Source organism: Cyprinodon tularosa, unplaced genomic scaffold, assembly GCF_016077235.1.
Source record: "Cyprinodon tularosa strain WSP-4 unplaced genomic scaffold, ASM1607723v1 ctg202, whole genome shotgun sequence".
NCBI lineage: Eukaryota > Metazoa > Chordata > Actinopteri > Cyprinodontiformes > Cyprinodontidae > Cyprinodon > Cyprinodon tularosa.
In genome coordinates, this window is record NW_024038744.1 from 486,391 (window position 1) to 508,054 (window position 21,664).

Here is a 21,664-nt window from a genome sequence, read left to right on the forward strand (position 1 = left end):
GCATGATGTGGCTGTAAGATTTGAAGATTGAAGACAGTGAATTTGTTTCTTACTGGTAATAATCTAAGCAGGCTAATCTCAAGTCATAAGTTAGTCCAGAAATGGAAAAGGACTGATGAACAAGCCCCAGTAAACATGCTTGTTGAACACCTATTGTGCAGTTGCTTCAATACAGATCATGGAATAGCGAAAAACTTTGACTTTGAGCTACAAGTAACATTTCATTAACTGTTATTGACCAATTATTGACCAAAGATAAAGGATTTTGCAACATGAAACAAGAACACATGTTGCAAGATCTCCAAACCCCGCCTTAGTTTTAGTCACTTTCCTTCTTTCACAAGTCTTTTTAAGGTTTTGTATTATTGGTAGGTTCTAAATCTGACTATCCAGAGTACAAGGTCTCTTTGTTCTCTGTCCTTATAGAGTCTGCACTACTCAGGCTGTGCAGATTCAATATCTGTCTCAATTTCTGCCTAAAATCTTTTGAAGCAAAGTAATATATGAAAGGATCCAGACAACTGTTTAGACAGCTAAAACAGAGAGAAAGCTTGTAGGCCATGTACAAAGACTTGTTATAGAAGAGCCTCAGGATACTATGAGTCAACAAGAGGATGTTGTTTGGAGCAAAGCAGAGCACAAAAACCAGAAGAACGACAATAGCCAGGCGTATGGCCCTGTCTTTCTGCACCGTCTTGCAATCACTAGACAGCTTGTATATGACACTAACATAGCAGAACATTGTGACACAGAAGGGTAACAGGAAGAGCACAAACACCATGGTGAACAGGAATGCTGCCCAGGCCCCCACTGTTGGGAGCATTGATTTCTTTAGCACGTCAAAGCATGTGGTGATCCCAAGTTCAGGGATATCAAAAGTCAGGTCTGTGGTCATGAGAGGGTACAGGACACCCAGGACCAACCCCCACATCAAGAGGCAGCTGAAAACAGCGATAGACTTTCTCCTCTTGTTCTTTCTGAATATCATGGGCTTCACAATGCCCAGGTAGCGATCGATGCCAATGGCCATCATCGTCAGGATAGAACAATACATGTTGGTGTAGAAAACAAGGGTCAGGAAGCTGAAGGAGATGGAAAAAAGGTTTGAGGACAAATTAAACAAATTAAAAAAGGTCTTAATCTGCAAGTTGCTCACAAATTTTGTCCAGTTGAGAATTAGAACCAAACTGAAAAGCAAAACAACCAACTAAATGATCTAATCTAAATATAAATTAGTTATTAGACTACACTTATCGTTGAGGTAATACATTTCTACTATAATTTTCAAGTTGGAAAATGTTCTTGTAATATTTGTACCTGCACATCTTGGATCCTAGTGTCCAGTTGTATCCTTGGAACTGGTAGGAGATTTGAAAGGGAAGGGCAGAGCCAAGAGCCAAGTCAGTGAGAGTTAGATTAATCATGAAGATGATGGATGGAGTCTTTGGGGACGTACGAAACAGCAGGAGCCAAATTGATAGGCCATTTCCCACTAGGTTGATCACGGTGACAACCATGTATATAACAGAAATGACAGAGCTGGTGTTCGTATTTTGAAACAGAGATAGGGTGGCATTATCAAGCTGTGTTCTGCTGGAATTCCCCCTCATGGTTGGACTGAAAGTGCCCCTTATTACCTGTGTACCAAAGAATAACACAAATGTTTTTTTAGTTAGTAAAAGCCATTTTAATGTCAATTTTCTGAGATATATCAAGAATGGTATGATGACAAACACATCTTTAATGTATAATTCTGTCACCTTTACAAAATCAAAGTGAAAAGGCACAAAAACTCATTAGAAACCACAAACACATTGCCTGCTTCTGATTTGATGCATACCACGCATAACGTTTTCAATGCTAAGGTGTGAAAAAACATGATTCAGGTTCCTTCAACCTGTGTTGTTGATTGCGTGCAACAAAGAAGCTGTTTCGGGTGGAGTTTTCACACAGGAAAAGGGCATGCATGTTTTGTGGTAAGTAATGCAAACTCTGGGTACCTTTTGTACCGCTGCAACGTAGAAAAATGTGGAATGAAAGGTCACATCAGAATCTGTTAAATCATAATCTGAGAACTAAAAACATTTTCTTGGCAGTGTCTATAAGTGACTGAAGATCGGAATGTGGGTGTGGGCAGGTGAAGAAACACTTTCTCTGCCATGTGGGGAGTATGGTCTTGGTGGTAGTGGGGGGGACCACAAAATATAGAATTCTCCACCAACTTGAGGCACATCCTTGTTATCTTAGGCACTTTATTACTGTTAGCACCTATGATCATTGTTGCCTTAAACATTGGACGTCTGGAATGCTTTAAACAGTATAAAATAAAACAAAAAATTATATATTCCTCCTTTTCAGAACACTGTCTATAAATCAAACCCAGCATGTTGCTTTTCAACTCTGCAAGCACAGGACAGACACATAAAAAACATCCTTGAGTCATTTTCTCTTTCAAGTGTTAAGTAATGGAAAGCTCTTTATTACTTAAACAACACACCGCACTGTATTTGGGTAGCTTTGGTTCCTTTAGTCACCAAATGTCTATTTGTGTAAAAATGTAGAGAAGAAATCTTAAGATATTTTAATAGGTATAAGGATAATTAAATGTAATTGTTTTTTATCTATTTTTTTTTCTCTTAGATAAAGCCCTCATAATCAACAAAACTACTACCTTATGGTGATTGATTTATGATTACTGAAAGTATTGATTACCTGCCTTCACTCCCATATTAACTGAGGAAACGTCCCACTCGTAATTTCTCGGGTGCAATATGACGTTTATCTACCCTAAACAGCTACAATGGCTTGAAGTGTTCTAAGAAGGTTGTTGACAAGGGTAGCAGTGTGTTTTGACCATTCTTTGAGAAATTCATTTATAGGATCAAAAGACTGATGTGGGACGTGACAGACTGTCTCTTAGTCTCAGCTAAAGAGCCAAGCGGAGGTCCCTTAAAAACAAACCCACTACACCATTCCCTGTCCACTAAATTTTACATTGGCACAATGCCATCATCATACACTGTTCTCCTGACAACGAACAAGCCTACATTATTCCATCAGATTGCCAGATGAAGAAGTAATATTCGTTATGCCATAGAGCTTGACTCTACTACTCTATGGTACATTGTCATTGTGCTTTACACCACTGCATCTCACCCCTTGCATTGCATTTGGTGATGTATGTTTAGGTAACATTGCTTGACAATGGAAACCCATTCTATGAAGTTCTCTACACACAGGTCTTTAGCTAATGTAAAGACCATTTGAAGATTGGGAGTCTGTAGTATTTGACTTTCTAGAAAGTGGCTAATTATGCGGACTACCCTCATCAGCATCCACTGCGACTGCTCTGTTGGTTTTCGTGGCATACCACTTTGTGGCTGACTAGCTATCGTTCTCAATCACTTTTACTTTCTTATAGTACATGTAACAGTAGAAAATATTTACTTCCAAAGAATTTTTCTGATTGGACTTGGTTGAGCAGTTGGTATCCTACCACTATACTACGCTCGAATTCATTGATCTGCTGAGGCGACCCATTCTTTTACCAAATACATACCCATTTTTAGGTAATTGATTTTATAAATATGAAACTGATTGTATCTTCTGGTTCAAAATTTAATCGGTGCAAATACTTGTGGTGATATAGTTCAAAAGATGTGTTAAGGCTGGAAGCAGATTTTTGTGGTGGCAATTCCGCTACAATCAACAAGCGATTTTTTTTTTCATTGCATAAATGTGCAATATTCATATATGCTATCTTTTATTAAATCTGTCACAACTCTGGTCAAAAGTTAAAGTGATGTAAAAGGAGGGAGACATTAATAAGTTATTAAATCAAGGGCGTAGGTTTGATTTTAACTTTGGTAGGGACACGATTGGTCGGGTGTCATTGGTGCTATGCAATATGCACGCCCTTTTTTATGCTCGATGTGAGCATCCGTACTGATAAGAGGAATTCAATGTTAAAAGAGAAAAGCATAATTTTGCTACATTAATAAAAATTAAATAAAAAAAACACTACACTCATTAGATGCTGTTTATCAATGTTTGAAGCATTAATTGATTATTTCAATAATCGTCAACTAATTTAATAATTGATTCATCATTAACTGGAGTATAAAGACTCTAAAACATAATATAAATGTAAAATGTGTCTTTTTCCAACAGAGCAACCCACTTAGATCAGTAATTATACCAAAATTGTAAAACTACAATACATATATATAATCAAAATTCTCCATCCAGAACTCCTCATGTGGAAATATTTTAGTTTCACCTGGTTTATTTAGACATCACCTGAAGCACTGAAGGGCCAGCTGCTTCACCTACAAGCTGCCCTGTACCATTATTACTGGATATCTGTGTTTCCTATAATCATATAATGTATAAGTGCATTTTTAATAGTAAAGGATTAAATGTAACACAACCTTTTATCATTGTCCTATATTGCTACTGTCTGACTGTATAAATAGCTCCTTATGTATATTTTCTTTTTAGTGGCATCATCTACAAACACAACACTGAGAATGAGCCTAAGTTTATTAAAATATAAAATCACTTTTAACAATTATAAAAGACAATATAACACTATCTTATCTGTAATTTAATAATATCCAAAATAAACAGTCAGATTCCAGCATTTTTACCAGACATTAATGTTTGTACTAATTTACTTATAGACTGTGTGGAAATCTATGTAAGATAAAATCAATGTTAATATTCTTCATCTGTTTGTTCTTCTCTTTATCCTATTTCTAGAAGTATAAATAGTCAATTAAATTATTATTATTATTTGGAACCCTAATTATGCTTTTTAAACGATAAACAGCAGATGTTTAGCCGCCATTTCTTGTTGTTTTCCTCTATAAGAGAAATAACACCTGCTAATAATTATACCTGAACTTCCTCAGAGTCATCAAAAAATGAAACCAGTAACAGCAACTAAATATTGGTAAAAAGGAAACCCTCACATTTTCTTTTTTAGGTGGCTGTGGCTAAGAATCAGAAATGTTGATGGCTTACAGCCTTTATTTGCCCATTTTGTGTCTTCAGAACTCCTGGCTGACTCAGAATATTTCGTTTTATAAAAGAAAAAAAAAGGTTTTTGTTTTTTAGTGTACATGATATTCATTTTTTTATTGGGACTAGTTTCATAGTCTAATATTAATTGTAGTAACCGCTGCATTCTAGTGTGAATAAATTTTCAATGTTGTGCTCCAAGCACAGCGGACTAGAAAACAGCCAATCAGAAAGAGAGAAGGCGGGACCTAAGGCAGAACAGCCAATGAGAGTGGAGTTAAACAGCGCAGCACAGTTCAATGCGCTGCTAGGTGAAAGGGACAGGAGAGAGCAGGCAGAGGAGCTGCGAGAGGAAAAGAGCCACTGCTGTAAATTATAAACATGTTGCTCACATCCAATTATTGGTCGGGACAATTAGGACGGTTCAAAACTTTGGTAGGGACATGTCCCTATGGTCCCTATGCAAACCTACGCCCATGTATTAAATACATAATTATCAGAAATAATTTTAAATGAATGTGAAATCATCTGAAATAGATTTTTTTTTATGTAAACAGGAATTTTACACATACTTATGTGTTTAATAGGTACAGACAAAAAAGAAAAACGTGTTGAGATAGTCTCCTTTAAAGCTTTTAAGGTCTGGCATGTCTAGAAAAAAGGATAGATCGATAAATAGTTATTTTCTTTATTCATTGAAGTGTGGCATTCATGGCATCCCATAGAGGGCAAGGCTGTTATTTCTTTTAAACTCTTTTGAAAAATAAACGGCTAGAAAATAACAGAAAATGAGAACATAAGCCTTCAGAAAGTTATATCAAAAAAATCACGATAAACTTCTCTAAAACAAGCTACATGTTCAAAAGAGAAAATAAAGAGTTATTACTTAAGATCTACCCCACTGCTCTATGTAACAAGACATGGGCGCCTTTGTTTTCCTGAAAGTACCTAAACTGACTTTAGTGGTTTGCTTCTTTCCACCACTCTATCAATACATTTAAATCTAACAATGTTGTCAAAACATTTGTTGTCATACATTTCTGTGTCATTTCTCAAATATTGCGTTTAACCAAAAGCTAAATATTTTAATAACCAATAAGCTATACTACATATGAATATAGTACAATATTCTAAAGAAAATTAAAACAAAGGTTTAAAAAACAAAAGATAGGTACCCCTAACTAGGCCTACCCATTACTTGATGTTCAGATTCTCAATTGTGAGTAAAAGTAAGGTTTGTACTGTTGAAAACGTACCTTTTTAACTGGAGAGGCAAATAAGGCAGGTGGGCACGTGTTTGGCAGTTGCAGATGGAGGCACAGATACTCTGACTGAGGAAGGCTGGTGAGGAAATGGGGTCTAAGCTCGATGTAGTGGCGCTGAAAGGAAACGCACCATGTGACAACCGTCATCCTACCAACCGTAGTAACGGCCACATGTTTTATTCTCACTTGGCATTGAATCATAAGGCACTGTCATATCGAAAACTTCCTCCACATTCAACTTGTTCATGTAGAGGAGTCATATTCACTGATTCATCTGCTTTATTTCTCCCACAACTGTAATGTTTCCACTGCAACAATTTATTAATTATTTTCAAAGAGTATCATGTATAACTATGACAAAGAGGATCTTTATAGAGTTTACAGAGAACTACAACAGAAACTAAAATAACACAAATTTGTGTTCTTAGGGAAATCCCAACATTTCATACTTCACTTTCTGCCATTAGCAGCTTTTTATGACTGCAAGTTGTGCTCATAGAATGATTCAACAATAGCATACATTAAATGCAAAGGGGAAAAAGGTAAATCTTTATTCAAAAAGGTGTTTACCATATTAGCTTTACAACCCACGTCAATTAATATATAATATAACCAAATATAAGGGAAAATTAGCTGTTTACAAAGCCTCATTTCAGAGTGAAGCAAGAATGCAACAGCTTGTTCATGTAACTTTTGTGCTTCAACTGATTTCCTGTTGATCCTCATAGTTCTGCTTTATCCAGGGGAGAGTTAATCTGACACAGTGGTGTATTTCTTTTAAAAAGAGGTCAAAAGTCAACCAAAAAAGTATATATATTTTAATAGAGAACTCTGAATAAAGAAAACATGTTTTCTGCACCACACCTGTCAGAAAAAAAACTGTATTCTTCCGGTTCACTCAAACAGAGAGGTGATCAGTACATGTCACTCCTAAATGTAAATGACTCAAAGCTGTAATGTGGTTGTGCAGACTAAGCAGTTTGAATGTTGCCTCACCCAAAAACAACCTAAATAACTGAAACATCCAACCAGGACAAAGCCCACTTTCTTTCCTCTTAGTGGAACCCTTAAAACTTAAAAAAAAAAATAAAAAATAAAAAATTGATATAGTGTGAGTAAAAAAAACTGTTGAAAAAAATAATCGAAGGCTTTTGGAAATAAAACTATTGACAGTTTATTTGCTGACAGCTTTATTATAAAATAAAATGATATACACTATATTGCCAAAAGTATTTGCTCACCCATCCAAATTATTGGAATCAGGTGTTCCAATCACTTCCATGGCCACAGGTGTATAAATTCAAGCACCTAGGCATGCAGACTGTTTTTACAAACATTTGTGAAAGAATGGGTCGCTCTCAGGAGCTCAGTGAATTCCAGCGTGGAACTGTGATAGGATGCCACCTGTGCAACAAATCCAGTCGTGAAATTTCCTCGCTCCTAAATATTCCACAGTCAACTGTCAGCTGTATTATAAGAAAATGGAAGTGTTTGGGAACGACAGCAACTCAGCCACGAAGTGGTAGGCCACGTAAACTGACGGAGCGGGGTCAGCGGATGCTGACGCGCATAGTGCGAAGAGGTCGCCAACTTTCTGCAGAGTCAATCACTACAGACCTCCAAACTTCATGGCCTAAGCTCAAGAACAGTGCGCAGAGAGCTTCATGGAATGGGTTTCCATGGTCGAGCAGCTGCATCCAAGCCATACATCACCAAGTGCAATGCAAAGCGTCGGATGCGGTGGTGTAAAGCACGCCGCCACTGGACTCTAGAGCAGTGGAGACGCGTTCTCTGGAGTGACGAATCGCGCTTCTCCATCTGGCAATCTGATGGACGGGTCTGGGTTTGGCGGTTGCCAGGAGAACGGTACTTGTCTGACTGCATTGTGCCAAGTGTAAAGTTTGGTGGAGGGGGGATTATGGTGTGGGGTTGTTTTTCAGGAGCTGGGCTTGGCCCCTTAGTTCCAGTGAAAGGAACTCTGAATGCTTCAGCATACCAAGACATTTTGGACAATTCCATGCTCCCAACTTTGTGGGAACAGTTTGGAGCTGGCCCCTTCCTCTTCCAACATGACTGTGCACCAGTGCACAAAGCAAGGTCCATAAAGACATGGATGACAGAGTCTGGTGTGGATGAACTTGACTGGCCTGCACAGAGTCCTGACCTCAACCCGATAGAACACCTTTGGGATGAATTAGAGCGGAGACTGAGAGCCAGGCCTTCTCGTCCAACATCAGTGTGCGACCTCACAAATGCGCTTCTGGAAGAATGGTCAAAAATTCCCATAAACACACTCCTAAACCTTGTGGACAGCCTTCCCAGAAGAGTTGAAGCTGTTCTAGCTGCAAAGGGTGGACCGACGTCATATTGAACCCTATGGATTAGGAACGGGATGTCACTTAAGCTCATATGTGAGTCAAGGCAGGTGAGCAAATACTTTTGGCAATATAGTGTATGTGTTTTGACACTAATTATTACAGAAGTTATGACATTTAAAATTTCAAGGCTTTTCCGCTGGTCTGTTACAGTGTTCTCATTGACACACCATTTCCACATGCAAAGTAACAAAGTTGAGACTTTTTGTTTTAGAAATGAAGATGCACAAGCATATAGCCTGGAGTCTTATTGTGTGTTTCTGTGGCAGCCCTGTTTTGTAAAATTTTCACCATTTCTTCCCATAATCAGTCAGGTTGGATAGGGTGTGTTGGTAGGCGGTATTTTTTTTTATTATTTCCACAAATAATCAATTGGATTCCATTGTGATGGCTAGTGAGACCACTAAAGCACATTTAAAAATATCTTCTACAGCTATTATGTCGTTATTTTTAGTCAGTGCTTAGATTCACTGTTTTGTTAGATGTTAGCCTTTGTTTGAAGTTCAGAATACTCATGAACAATATCTATATTTGGCTGACTTCTACAAACTATCTGCACATTTCCTGCGACACAAAAACATCCCAATAGCCTGATGCTGCTTGCTCTATGCTTAAGATTTGGACTGGTGTTAGCCAACTAATGCGGAGTGCATGTTTTAGCTTCTTTAATAAAGGCGGGCAAGATGACTTTTATACCCCAGGTCTTAAGAAGCATCTCTGTCAACATCAACTATGCTGTGTGCTTCTGGTCACTCTGATATGATCTAACTGGTAAAGCAGATGGTTTTGTCACAGAAAAAAACTTGGGACTCCAACTTAATAAGTCACTTTTCTGATCAGAAGGCAGAGGAGTCAAAAGTATTAATGTTTATTACTCAAGTAGAAGTAGAAATTCTACTGTTTAAAACACTTTTATAGAAGGTAGAGTATCAACTTAAGCTTTTTACTCAAGTAAAAGTGTAAAAGTATAATTTTTAAAACTACTTTAAGTATAAAAGTAAAGGTAATGCAGGAAAAAATTTAAGGGCAGATGCTTTAAACCTTATACTTCACTGCCTTATTAAAAGGAAAAATGTTCTACAATTCTGGATTATATTAAATCATGTAGATGATTTATGATCATCTATAAATAATGGCAACAGTGTCAAATTTTAAATTGCATCAACAAAAACTATTGAATTTGGTAGGTAGTGAACAACAAGTTGGTGCAGTAAAACCACCAAGGAATTAATTGTCTTGATGAAACAAATTATTTTCATGTTTTTTTTTTTTTTTTAAATACCAAAATGCTATAATGAAATTGTGCTTAAATAAAAAACAAAACAAAAAAAGGGGTACAAAAAATGACTCCAGTAAAGTATAGATAGCCAACATTTTTGCTAAGTAAGGTCATGAATTATTTGTACTTTGTTACTTGACACCTCTGTCAGAAGGTCAGGATTAAATTTCATGGGGGAACAGGGCAAATGTAATAACAATACAAAAAATATAACATATAATATATAAAGTAAGCCAAAAAGCTACTTGTGGCATCTCCTAGGCTACTAATATAGCAGATGAATACCATGATTATATCCAAACACAACTGAAACTAAAAGTGCAGCACTTTCACTTTTAAATCACTCTAAATAAAACAGAAAAAGATAAAAATCTAATTTGGTGAAAAGGACCAATCAGTTCTTGTTTCTGTTCAAACAAATATAATCATAAACATAAACTATTTTTTCTTTAGTGCAGTGGCTAGATAAGGGGCCAGTTATGTAGGGGCACTGGCCCCTGTGGGCCCCTGTCTAGAACCACCCATGTCTATGACCAAACCCCTTTTTCTCGGATGACTCACTTAGGTTTAGATGCCAGATTTATGCAACATCCTGCTGCTTCCAACTATCTTATTTCAATATAATAGAGACCATGGTGCTTTTATGGTTGAGCAAATGCTCTCTAATTTTTGTGCTTTTGACTTAATCCGGTCCCAGAGTTATTTAGAAAACTCCTTTGACAGTGTGGTTTCTGCTCTGCAATGCACTATCAATGATAAGACCTCATTTAGACAAGTGTGTTCTATTCACAATCTATTCACAAGTATCACAAGTAAGCTCAGAGTTGCAGAAAGTTGTTAAAGATCGTCAGCTGCAATCAGATGTACCAGAACTTTATTTTAACTGTTATATTAAAGGAAGTGAACACTTAGGCACCAATTTTTATTTAAATTGTTCTGTTAAATATACAAACTTGCCAGAAAATGTGATTTATGGATTTTGGAAAGTGATACTACACCCAAGCTTAATATAAATGATAGAAAACTATTCGCAGTTTTAGAATAAATCTATATACCAGAGTGTAGAAAATATAACATGGTGTTCTTAGTTTCTGGTGACACTGTAGGTGTTTATGCATGAATTCACAAAGCATAACATTTTGATGAAATTTGATTTCCTTGGTTGTTCTTGGTCTGCTGGTTAACTGTACATACAGCAAAATACCTTTACCCCAAATTTTTAAAAGTCAATTTCTTTATCAGTTTGACATAAAACATGTTTATATTACTATAAATAAAATAAGAAGAATAAAGAAAACACATTTTAAGATGTTTCCTATGTTGTAAATAGTTTCTCATACAGAAGGCAATGTCATTGTCTTACAAATACTGTGTTGTCCTGGGTGTAACTGTGACGCTTTATACCACACGTGAGAGGAAAGTACCATAACAATACATGAGGCTGAAAACGTGGTGACAGAAAAATATAAACACATACAACTTCAATACCAGCCTACAAACAGGAACTAAGAAACCAGTGAAGCAGTAAGAACAGCTTCCATCAGTTTACTCTGAAAAAAATCCCCAATTGTTGTGCATCATTAATCTTCTCCTAAAACCCAAACCACTCACTGCTCATCTTTGCTTTTCTCAAATCCCCTCTCCTTCCCAGCTCCCATGCTGACGACCTCATAACAATGCTCCGTCCTGCATTCAGGGGAATGATCAATGGGAAGGCAGTCATAGGGTTTATTAGCTGAACCCATACGCTTCCTGTTGCGCGCACCTGGCTGATAGAGCTGCATGGCTGGACGGTCCTGCAGGCAGGAAAGGAAGGTGAGAAGTGAAATTCTGAATTAATTTTCACAGATACACATGGTGTATATTGTATATTGTCCATCACATTAAATCGCATTAAAATAAATTTAGTTGGAATAAACTGTAGAAAATAAGATATTTTTTGAATTACAGTCTACTTGGGGAGCTACGGTGTAAAGCAGAATGCAATTTAACTTTAGGTCACAGATAAACATCAATAAAGTAATGGAAGTCTTAATCTACATATCCAGCGATTTTTAACAGCTATTTATTTTTTTTTTAAAAGAAGCCAAACTTTGCAGTATGTGAATCAAATCTGCACTAAGGAGGATTTAGAACCTTATGAAAAACGCTGAAGAATTATCACATCAGCAAAGAAAAATCAAAACACAAATATTTGCTCAATTTCACTATGAGTTGTTTTATTATAGAGACTTTATATAACCTCTATCATCCTAACTGATACTTTGCTGTTTTTCAGTAAATGTAGGCAATGTTATAAATAAATTCTAGTGACACGACAATGTTTGAGGTACTATTTAAATTGAATATAGTCACCAATAAAAACACTCTTAAACCAGCATTATGAGAGACATTCAGGTCAATTCTCATGCTCACCTTCTCGCTCACCTTGTTTCGGAGGCGTTCCTTTCTATTGCTCAGATCCTCCCTGTCCTCCTTTCCCATTTTATCTCCACTGTCAGGACAGTAAGAATAGCCATGATGATGGCCCTCTTTCTTGGCCCGGTCCTGGCAGTAGCCCTTCCCCCATTTGGTCTCATCTTTCCGGCGCATGAACTTTTCAAACTCGTAGTGATGTCGTTGCCGTTTTCTCTCGTCATCCTTACCGCGGTGATCCTTATCTCTCTGCCTGCGGCTGTGCTGCTCTCTCTGCTCTTTGTCACTCTCAGGCTGACCTCTGCTGGTTGAATATATATTGAAGCATGTATCATTTCATAGTCAGAAAAAAATAAATAAATAAAACAGCTACTGAAACTCCACGACAGATTAAGACAAATAGTGCAGATTCCCCTTTGCATCAGGTCAATAAATGCCCATCAGCTTGTGCAACAACAAAAGAAACTTTCTTTTGCAATATTTATTCTATAAATTTCATGCCATAATCTACAGAATAATCATCACTATATCTTACATATAAATTTTTTTTGAAAGAATTTGGAAGAAGTTGTAAAAACTAAGTTTAAGTTTAAATATAAAAATATTTTTATTGCGGTAAAATTTACTGCTACCTTGAATAGCAGAGCAATATTAACAGTTAAGAAAAAATAATCAAAATATAACTAGAGCTGCATGTCTACTTTATTGACCAATGGATATTTAAACGCATTTTTAAACATTTTAAAATCAAGGCTTTTCTAACGATCATATAAATCCTTTATTGATAATATGCAATATTTTTTGAATGCATGGGACTCTAAAGGCCTGCAAAACGTTCTACTGTTGTCCATCAATTCTGTTTCAGTGTCAGTTATGCTGGTTTAAAGAAACTTGCACATATATTTATTGCACTTATAGCATGCACTTATATTTGTTGGATAGTAAAAGACAGCGTATAGAAAGACACTCAAGCCCAGAATGTTACAAACAAATTTTAATTAACTTTTAATACCTTTTTACTGTAGTGATGACTGTGCTTATAAAGCTAAATTTTAATAAAACAATTAAGTTAAACTGTTATTTTTATAAGTCAGCCATTTCTTACTTTTCTTTTGGGTCCTTTGATTTTGGTTGTCCTCCAGTTTTCTCCCACTTGCCCCCACCTACATCACAAGGGTAACTTTTTTCCTTTATTCGATCTGAATCAACATCATCATCTCTGTCACTCTTCTTTAAAAGCTGTAAATACGAAACAAAAAATCACTAAATATGCAATTCTGCAACATATAATTGAAAAACACAAACAACATGTATTTTCTGCAGAACATGGAGTAACCTTAATCTTGATGTCTTTTTCAGAAAGCTTTTTCTGTTTCTCAGCCTCTTTTCGCTTGCGCCTCTCCTCCTCTCGTCGCTTTCGCTTCTCTTCTTCACGTTGCCTTTTCTTTTCAAGTTCCCGTCGCTTTCTCTCTTCCCTCTTCTCCTCTCGGATCCTCTGTTAAAAGTGTAAACCACAGAATTGTTTTTTTCTTTGTTTTTTTTAAGTTGTGCTCTTGTTTTTACAACTGTTTCTGCCTCACCTGTTTTTCGATTTTCTTGTTTTTTATGTACTCCAGGAGGGGCGTCGTTCTTTTGGCTTAGAGAAAACAGACAGAAAGAATTAGAATAGAAAAAGTTAATCTTATTAAAGAAACTTAACATTTACTTTGTACGTGGTGAACATGACTTAGATTAATAGTATTTTGGTTACAAATAACTAGAAATCTTTAAAATGCAAAAGGCTGAAAACAGAAACGTGGTAGTTTAGTAAATTTAAGCCCAGTCAACTTTATCACATAGAGTTGATTGGTGGAAGGTAACTATATGTTAGAATCTGTAATAAAAAACTTTGATATGTCTGTGATGAGATTCTAAAAACAAAAACTTATTCTAAAAGGGAAATAAAGGGGTACAAATCTCTCCTACGTATAAAAATCAGTCCTTTCTCTTTCTTAGTTCTCCAACATTTCAGAGAATATGTTTTTGCATTTTTTTAGTGATTTTTTTAGCCTGGGTGCCATTCCGAACTTAGTCCCGCCCAAAACATTTGAGGTCGGGAAGTTCGGTCTGGCATTGCTCAACGGTAGCGCGAGTATGCTAGCACAATATCTGGCGGCCCAATCAAATTGTCAGGGCGGGCTTTATACAATGATGGACAGATGATCAACAGTAACGTAATCAACCACGTGACCAAAGCGCGCTTGGGTGAAAACAACAATGGCTGCCGCTGGAAAGTTGAGGTGAGTAGATTCTGCTATTAGGTCTGTTCTAGAAGATATCGACAGCAAATTAATTTTAAAAGAGAAACAGAAAAACGCGATCAAGGCTCATCTTCTTATTCTAGGCGCGCAACTGCACGCTTTGATTTTTGTTGACAACAACTATGCCTCGCTTAACACACGTCACGCACTCCGTTGCTCTTATTGGTTGTAGGTCTATCCAATTGAGTGCAGAGGCATTTTTTTTCCTGGTTCGTTCAAAACACGCCCCATAATCACAGCTCTATGGAGCAGTATCAGACTCATATTCTGACTAGAATTGAGTAGGACTACGTCAGGCTAGTGATTTTTATAAAAACAAACCAAAACGCCTCATCCACTGATGGTCATTTTAGGTTTAATGCCTCAATGGCAATAATACAACAATTTAAAATAAAAACATAAAGTATATATTGTTATGCAATTGTTGTCTTTGAGGTAACAGGAGGTTTCCGTGTGTGGTTTTTCTTCTTGTGACATAAGCTTATATCAAAAAGTCCTCTAATAAAGTTTCATATCCCTTTCTAAGTGCAGCGGAAAGGAAACCGATAGTTTTAAAAGTGGGTAAATATAAATAAAACAAGTTAACACTAAACAACACATATAAAAAAGGGTCATACTAAGTAACAGGCAAATAAACAAAGGTCAAACTCCATTTCAAGCTGAACATGACGGATGGTTGTAAGTAAGTAAGTAAGTGTTCTTGAAAGCCGTCCTACTTTCCACTTTAACCGAGACTTTATCATGTGGCAGCGATCTGGGCAGAGACGCCCTCGCCCTAGACACTTCCTCTAGCTCCTCTGGTAAAGCCTGGGGAGTTCCAAGGGCAGCCATAGACCCTTCAGTGTGTTCTAAGCTATTCCTTGGGCCTACTTCCTCTGAAACATACCTGGAACACCTTCTGAGGTAGATATCCAGGGGGCAGCTGGCACCGATGCTCAAGACACTTCAGCGGATTTCTCTCAATATGGAGGAGCAGCTGCTAATATTACAAGTAGTTCAGTCCCTTCCTTGGATGGCCAAGCTCCTTGCCCTATTGCTGGGAGAGTGACTTGTCACCCTTTCTCCCCATTGTATCCTGGATCTCTTTCTTTTCACCATGACTCAAATTTTATAACCATAAGCGAGGATAGAAACAGTAATGCAGCAGCTACATAGATATGTTTGTTTTGTGCAGAGGTATCAGACATAACATATGACTAACCAAATATCAAACAAAATGCAGCAAAAAAAAAAAAAAAAACTATAAATTATAATCGGGTAATTATTATGATTCAGATTTAAAAAAAATGTTTTTTTCATTGTATGTTTTAAAAATTCTATATTTAAATAGAACTGAAAATTGAATAAAAAACTGAACCCTTTAAGTAATCTTCTTCCAAAAACATATTCTGTGGTTTTTAATTAAAGATTCAGGTGAACATTTTTAAGGAAAGTTTATGTTTTAAAAGTATGTGGTAAGACTCATTTTTAACAGTGACATGTATTAACCTTTTGTGGTAAATGTGTGGAATAAACGTCTTAAAGCGTAAATTTTGTTTTCCCAGGTTGCTGTAAAAATGTATAAAAGACAATAAACCGATATAAAGTAAATAAACAGAGACTTAATTATGACTGTCTATAAAACATTTTTGTTTAATATAGATCATTAATACTGTTTAATGTTTGTATTTAGGCAGCAGTGATACTCTCAGGTGGAATGTTCAACTTCATCTTTCAATAGTTAGTATATTAACCATAAAAATTCCAACAAAGAAACTGTATAGTTAATTGTTTATTCACTTGAACATACCATAATTAAACACCCCTTATCAGAACTTCCTCTCTAATCAGAATAGAGAGAACAGGGAGGAAGAAAAGAGTCTCTGCATTCATTCAATTCTATTAAATTAGATATAAAGAGCAAATGCTAAACCCAATCAATGTGTATGTTATGCAGAACCAAAATGGAATCAGAAAACATAAATGTATAAATATGTGTGTAGATTTATTACAAAGGACTTATATTTACTGATTTATTTAGAAAATTCTAATATTTTGCTCATTTCTTTGCTCATGTACCGGTTGACACAGTATGATTAGTGTAGGTTAGGGATGAACAATTTCAGGCCCCAAAGCTTAGTATTCTGCAACTTTTAGATGTGTCCCTGGTCGAATGCGCCTGAATCAAGAAATCAGATGGTTTAGAGGATTCATGAGAAATTGACTGCACACGAAGGATGTATTTCGGCCATTTGATTCAGGTGAGTTGGACAGATCAGTTGTAGGAAAGCGGCACTCAAGCTCTTGGGGTTTCCATCCCTGGTGTAGACTGACCCTAAATGGTTTTGGCACCTATCATTTTTCAGCCACACGTCAGTACCCAATGGTCCCTGTCTGGCTACTTCTATAGCCTCTTTCCCTCTGAAAATACTGGCTTAATGCGTGTTTTTTAAACATGGGTCGAAACGCTAAAGATCAACATTTGGTTCCCTTCCCACTGGTAAAGGAAGCTGGGTCTAACCCCGTGCTGGCAAGCTGGTAGGCTTCTGCCCCCCCAGCAGCTGTATGTCTGGTGACACCATCGTGCTGGGATAGCTTTGATGATATCACCAGTGCGACAGATATCAGGAAAGTAAACAATGGAGAGCAACATGTAAGGAAGTCAGGGTGTAGTCATTGAGCTTTATTGTTTTGCTCCTTTATCTTTCCGAATCCCTCTCACCAGTGGTGTGCCATGTTTATTGAATGTAAACAGAGTTATTTTGGCTTGTTAGATCAGACGTGGCTGTACGGTGTGTGTTGACGTCCGTGCATTGTGCTCAATGGTATCACGTAAATTAGTGGTTCAACACAGCTCTAGTGTTCCCCACAGCATGCCTTTTAGAGCCGAGGTGATTATAACATGGGTTGTTTGCTGAGTCGTTTGACCCGGGAAGACATGCGTCAGTGAGCTTTTCCCACTGCCACTAAAAGCAGATTGTTTCCAGGTTAAACAGGTTTGTCGACCAGTGGGAAATGCGTATATGAACAAATTTTCATGCCCCTGCCACTGATGTAATATTATGCTTTTGGCTTAATTTCTTTCTCTATATTTAGTATACTTGTTAAATAAAATTTTTTTACTTGCCTGTGATCATATTTGAGATGATAATATCCAAAAAACATAAGGATCAAAATAAAATATCAGATTAAATGTCAAAAAAATTGTAAGACTATACCTATGAGCTCTCTAGTCTTAGCTTCTATCTCCCCAAGAAGGGTCTCAGGATTGGCCATGGACTTGTCTTCATCACAGGAGTAGTTCTCCAAGAAACGCTTATATTCTGGATCTAATGAAATAGATGAAATACAACAAAAAAGTTTTTGCAAATATTAGAAAACATCAGTGCATTTTGGTTTGATAAGAGTCTCTCTTTTTGCTTGTATTTTTGTACCTTCTTCAATGCTTCCAGCTTTGGCATCTTTCTTCTTCAGCTTCTTTTTGGAAATTTTCTGGAAAGGGGCAAACTCTACTACAGCAGGATACTCCTGGCCTGAGTAAATATTAAAATACTGGTTAGAATAACCTTTAATCGACCAGCTATCAAATAGTAACTATGGCAATAAATGCTCAATTTACCTTCCTAAATGTGAAAATTAGCCCTAAGCTTCTGTTTGCATTTCACATAACCAAATAATTTAAAGAGCCAGTCAACATTCAAGCCCAGCACTGTCAAAGCAAAAATGGGTTTAGAAAAATGAAAATACCCTTGTTGTCAATGAAGACATAACCATCAAATCGATCTCGAAACAGCAGGATATCTTCTGTGCTTTTGAAGTTTATATAAGCTCGGGAGAACAGGTGGGGATAAAGACTGTAAAGATTAACAAAAACTAGTCAATAGATGGGGGAAAAAAGCAAAATTAATAATAATATTATAATAAAACTCATACCTTTGATCTGCTGGAAAAAACTCAAAATAGTCATAAGATGGAAGAGGACTAAGATGCTCTTCGAGTTGGTCCTTTGACAGGTTAGGTGGAAGCCTTCTAATAACCACCTGAAAGATTAGAAAGGTTGTATCTACAATTAAATACGAAGTGTAAAAAATGCAGCTTAAGCGGATCAATAACTTAACAACCATAATTTAAACCTTTAATACAAGACCATGCCACAAATGTACTTATGATAACCTCCTTCGGAGTAATTCTGGGTGTCAAGATTTTTAGAGATATATTTAAAGAAAAACTCTGTTTATTTTAAAATGTAACCTTTAATTGCTGATAGAAAGAGACATTACTGAACTAAGTCATCTTTCATATATTTTTTTCATATATTTTTTAAAAGATGAAATTGTCCAGTGAGCTGTTTCCAAACAAAATTTCTTTTTTACACTTGTGTAAACAAAATTACAAATAAAATCTGCCTAAAGTCTCTCTAAAAAATATATAAGTTGGGGGATTTAAGATTTTTCTTACATAAAAGTTTATAGCATTTTTGGAAGTCAGCAATTTAAAGTAATTACAAATGCTTCCAGAAGACTGTAGAAGTAAGAAAAGTCAGAGACTAGAACAATAGTTGGTTTTATTGCCTGAAGGTTGCAAAAATGTATATCTATCTATCTATCTATCTATATATATATATATATATATATATAAATATATATATATATACACATATATACATATATACACATGTATATATATATATATATACATACATATATACACATGTATATATATATATATATATATATATATATATACACATATATATATATACACATATACATATATATATATATATATATATACACATATACATATATATATATATATATATATATATATATGTATATGTGTATATATATATATATATATATATACACATATACATATATATATATATATATATATATATATATATATACATATATATATATATATACACATATACATATATATATATATATATACACATATACATATATATATATATATATGTATATATAGTTTTTTTTTTCTCTAAAGGTTTTCCGTCTCTAAACTTTCCAGGTGAGATTGTACTCTTTAAAAATTTTATTTAAAAAAAAAAACATTTTATGGCTTTTCCTCAAGGCTGCATGGTAGTACAGTTGTTGGCACTGCTGCCTTGCAGTGTAAGGTCGTTCTTCATAGAGGTTGCATGTTTACCCAGACCATGCATCAGTGATGCTAAAGTCCATTTAAACATTTTTCATATAGTTTTGAGGACTTTTTCAGGACACACACCAACATATCAGTTCTGCTTCCAGTCTTAATCACTTAAAGGCATGGAATGTGCTTAACAGCACATTGATGGATTTTATTTCATAAGTGTTAGATTCTCAAAAAATCTACTAATTCAAAAACAACAAGGTAAGTTCAAATCATGTCTACAGCAATACCTAGTACAATGTATAATATGCAATTACTATTTTATACCTTGTGCAAAAACCTGATTCTTCTAATTTGATACCCAGTGCAATAACGGAATACATAAATACCTATCTATATGAAAACCCATGTAAATACCCTGTGCAACAGCCCTGTATACGTATGTGGAAAAACTGTATATACATCCGATGCACCTTTTTCTTCCTTTGGCACCTTCTTCTCTTTTTGACTATTTGAGCTGATGTAATGAGTAAATTTTTCCAGTGTGAGATCAATAAAGTTAATCAATCAACCAAACAAACAAACAAAAGACAACGAATGACAAAACAGGATACTATTAATATATCATTTAGTACTAAATAATGTGGAGGAGCAGAAATGCAGCTAAAACTAATAATGTTATCAAGTAACAGGAGATGTAACCTTTTGCAGTCAGTGTTTACAGGATTCTTTCAACCTTCACCTTTTCAGTTTAGCTTCATAGGAAAAAATAAGCCAAATCTTTATATTTTGGTTACAATTAAATAGCAAACAACGATTAAAATCAATGTGTTTTTTAGACTCGCTCCTAAAATCCCTGTAATCTGGCCGTGCTGTCCATCCTGTTGCTGTCCTTGGTGCTGAAACATCCCTTCCTCCCGCCGAGTCTCCATGTCTGCATTCCGCTCGTGAACAACAGCTCGACTACGTACCTTCGTGAAAACCTCCCTTTTCTCTTCTTTCAGCTTAGCACTGGCGGGGGCGTTTTCCTGTTCTCCTTGAACGTCTTTCAAATGAATTTCGACGACTCCTTTATCTTTACCCGCGGTCAGTTGGTCCTTATCAGACCTCATTTCTTCCCATCTCCCTCAAATTCGTTTGGTGTTGTTACCGAGTCCTCGCGAGACTGTAAGAGGCAAATATCGCGAGAGGCGAAAATACCTTTTTTTTTTTTTTTTTAACAGATCCCCTTTTATTTGGTTATATTTCTACTTCTTAAGTATAGTTCTTCATTTTTTTCTGTACCAATATTAATTGCAAATAAATTGCTGAAGTAAATGATCTAAAAGGGGAGTTTAATTTGAAACAGACAGGGTTCTGAGGTCAGTCTGTCTCAGCTGGTTGCAGACTGGTGGTTCTGTCCGGCTCACTTGTCACAGAGCTGCAGGCGTCAGTTTCTGCAGCCTTTTTCACCATCAGTCTTTTGTAATCTCGGCATGGCACTGAAAAGAAGCACAATCATAGCATATATCAACACTACCACATGATGGTTGTATTTTCCAGAAGCAAAAGATCAACTTATCTACCCCATATAGTTTACCATTGTAACCTAAGCAACTTACCATGGATAAATGCATGGTTTCCACTGCTGGTTTCCACAGGCAGCCTGGGTCCCTCTGGTGCTGACACCGAGCTATTCAAGTTGGGCACAAGAGTAGAGCAGGTATCTGGATCTTGACAGATTCGATCATTAGTGTAAGTGCCGGTCGATTGAGAAGGAGTACAGCCCATATCTCCTCTAATTAACAGGGATAACCTCCAATGGACGCAGTCCTGCTCTTAGGCAGATAACAGATATGGTCTGTATACAGGATTCAGGGAAGGTATCACCAGTTGCGGTTGGTGCGTAAATGCTCCCAGGGTGAGCCCCTCCTT

At 36.2% G+C, this 21,664-nt stretch overlaps 2 protein-coding genes across 4 annotated transcripts; both read right to left on the reverse strand.

Annotated features, from left to right (window-relative positions):
* Nucleotides 1-249: 249 nt before the first annotated feature.
* On the reverse strand, nt 250-6,449 carry p2ry8 (P2Y receptor family member 8). Its single transcript, XM_038284791.1, has 3 exons — nt 6,279-6,449; nt 1,318-1,637; nt 250-1,082 (listed from the first exon to the last, which is right to left on the reverse strand). Exons 1-3 carry the CDS (start codon nt 6,432-6,434, stop codon nt 386-388), a joined length of 1,173 nt encoding a protein of 390 aa, XP_038140719.1. The 5' UTR covers nt 6,435-6,449; the 3' UTR covers nt 250-385.
* Nucleotides 6,450-10,798: 4,349 nt separating this feature from the next.
* upf3a (UPF3A regulator of nonsense mediated mRNA decay) lies at nt 10,799-20,930 on the reverse strand. 3 transcript variants are annotated; one of them, XM_038284815.1, is made up of 10 exons: nt 20,722-20,930; nt 18,569-18,675; nt 18,383-18,489; nt 18,070-18,168; nt 17,854-17,964; nt 13,937-13,992; nt 13,693-13,851; nt 13,462-13,595; nt 12,357-12,657; nt 10,799-11,737 (listed from the first exon to the last, which is right to left on the reverse strand). In XM_038284815.1, the coding sequence occupies exons 1-10, from the start codon at nt 20,860-20,862 to the stop codon at nt 11,549-11,551; spliced, it is 1,404 nt and encodes a 467-aa protein (XP_038140743.1). In that variant the 5' UTR covers nt 20,863-20,930; the 3' UTR covers nt 10,799-11,548. The 3 variants fall into 3 exon arrangements, with proteins under 3 accessions (XP_038140743.1, XP_038140744.1, XP_038140742.1); XM_038284816.1 differs by having other exon boundaries at nt 12,369-12,660; XM_038284814.1 differs by having other exon boundaries at nt 12,357-12,660.
* Nucleotides 20,931-21,664: the final 734 nt, after the last annotated feature.

What these genes read in the sequence shown, in the direction of transcription:
- p2ry8 (XM_038284791.1), bottom strand. Translation starts at nt 6,434, where the DNA reads ATGACGGTTGTCACATGGTGCGTTTCCTTTCAGCGCCACTACATCGAG. An exon ending in TTGCCTCTCCAGTTAAAAAG is followed by an intron (nt 1,638 to 6,278) that starts GTACGTTTTCAA and finishes TTTGGTACACAG; the next exon opens with GTAATAAGGGGCACTTTCAG. An exon ending in CTAGGATCCAAGATGTGCAG is followed by an intron (nt 1,083 to 1,317) that starts GTACAAATATTA and finishes CATCTCCTTCAG; the next exon opens with CTTCCTGACCCTTGTTTTCT.
- upf3a (XM_038284814.1), bottom strand. Translation starts at nt 20,862, where the DNA reads ATGAGGTCTGATAAGGACCAACTGACCGCGGGTAAAGATAAAGGAGTC. An exon ending in TTTTTTCCAGCAGATCAAAG is followed by an intron (nt 18,490 to 18,568) that starts GTATGAGTTTTA and finishes TAATCTTTACAG; the next exon opens with TCTTTATCCCCACCTGTTCT. An exon ending in TAAGACTAGAGAGCTCATAG is followed by an intron (nt 13,993 to 17,853) that starts GTATAGTCTTAC and finishes GTTTTCTCTAAG; the next exon opens with CCAAAAGAACGACGCCCCTC.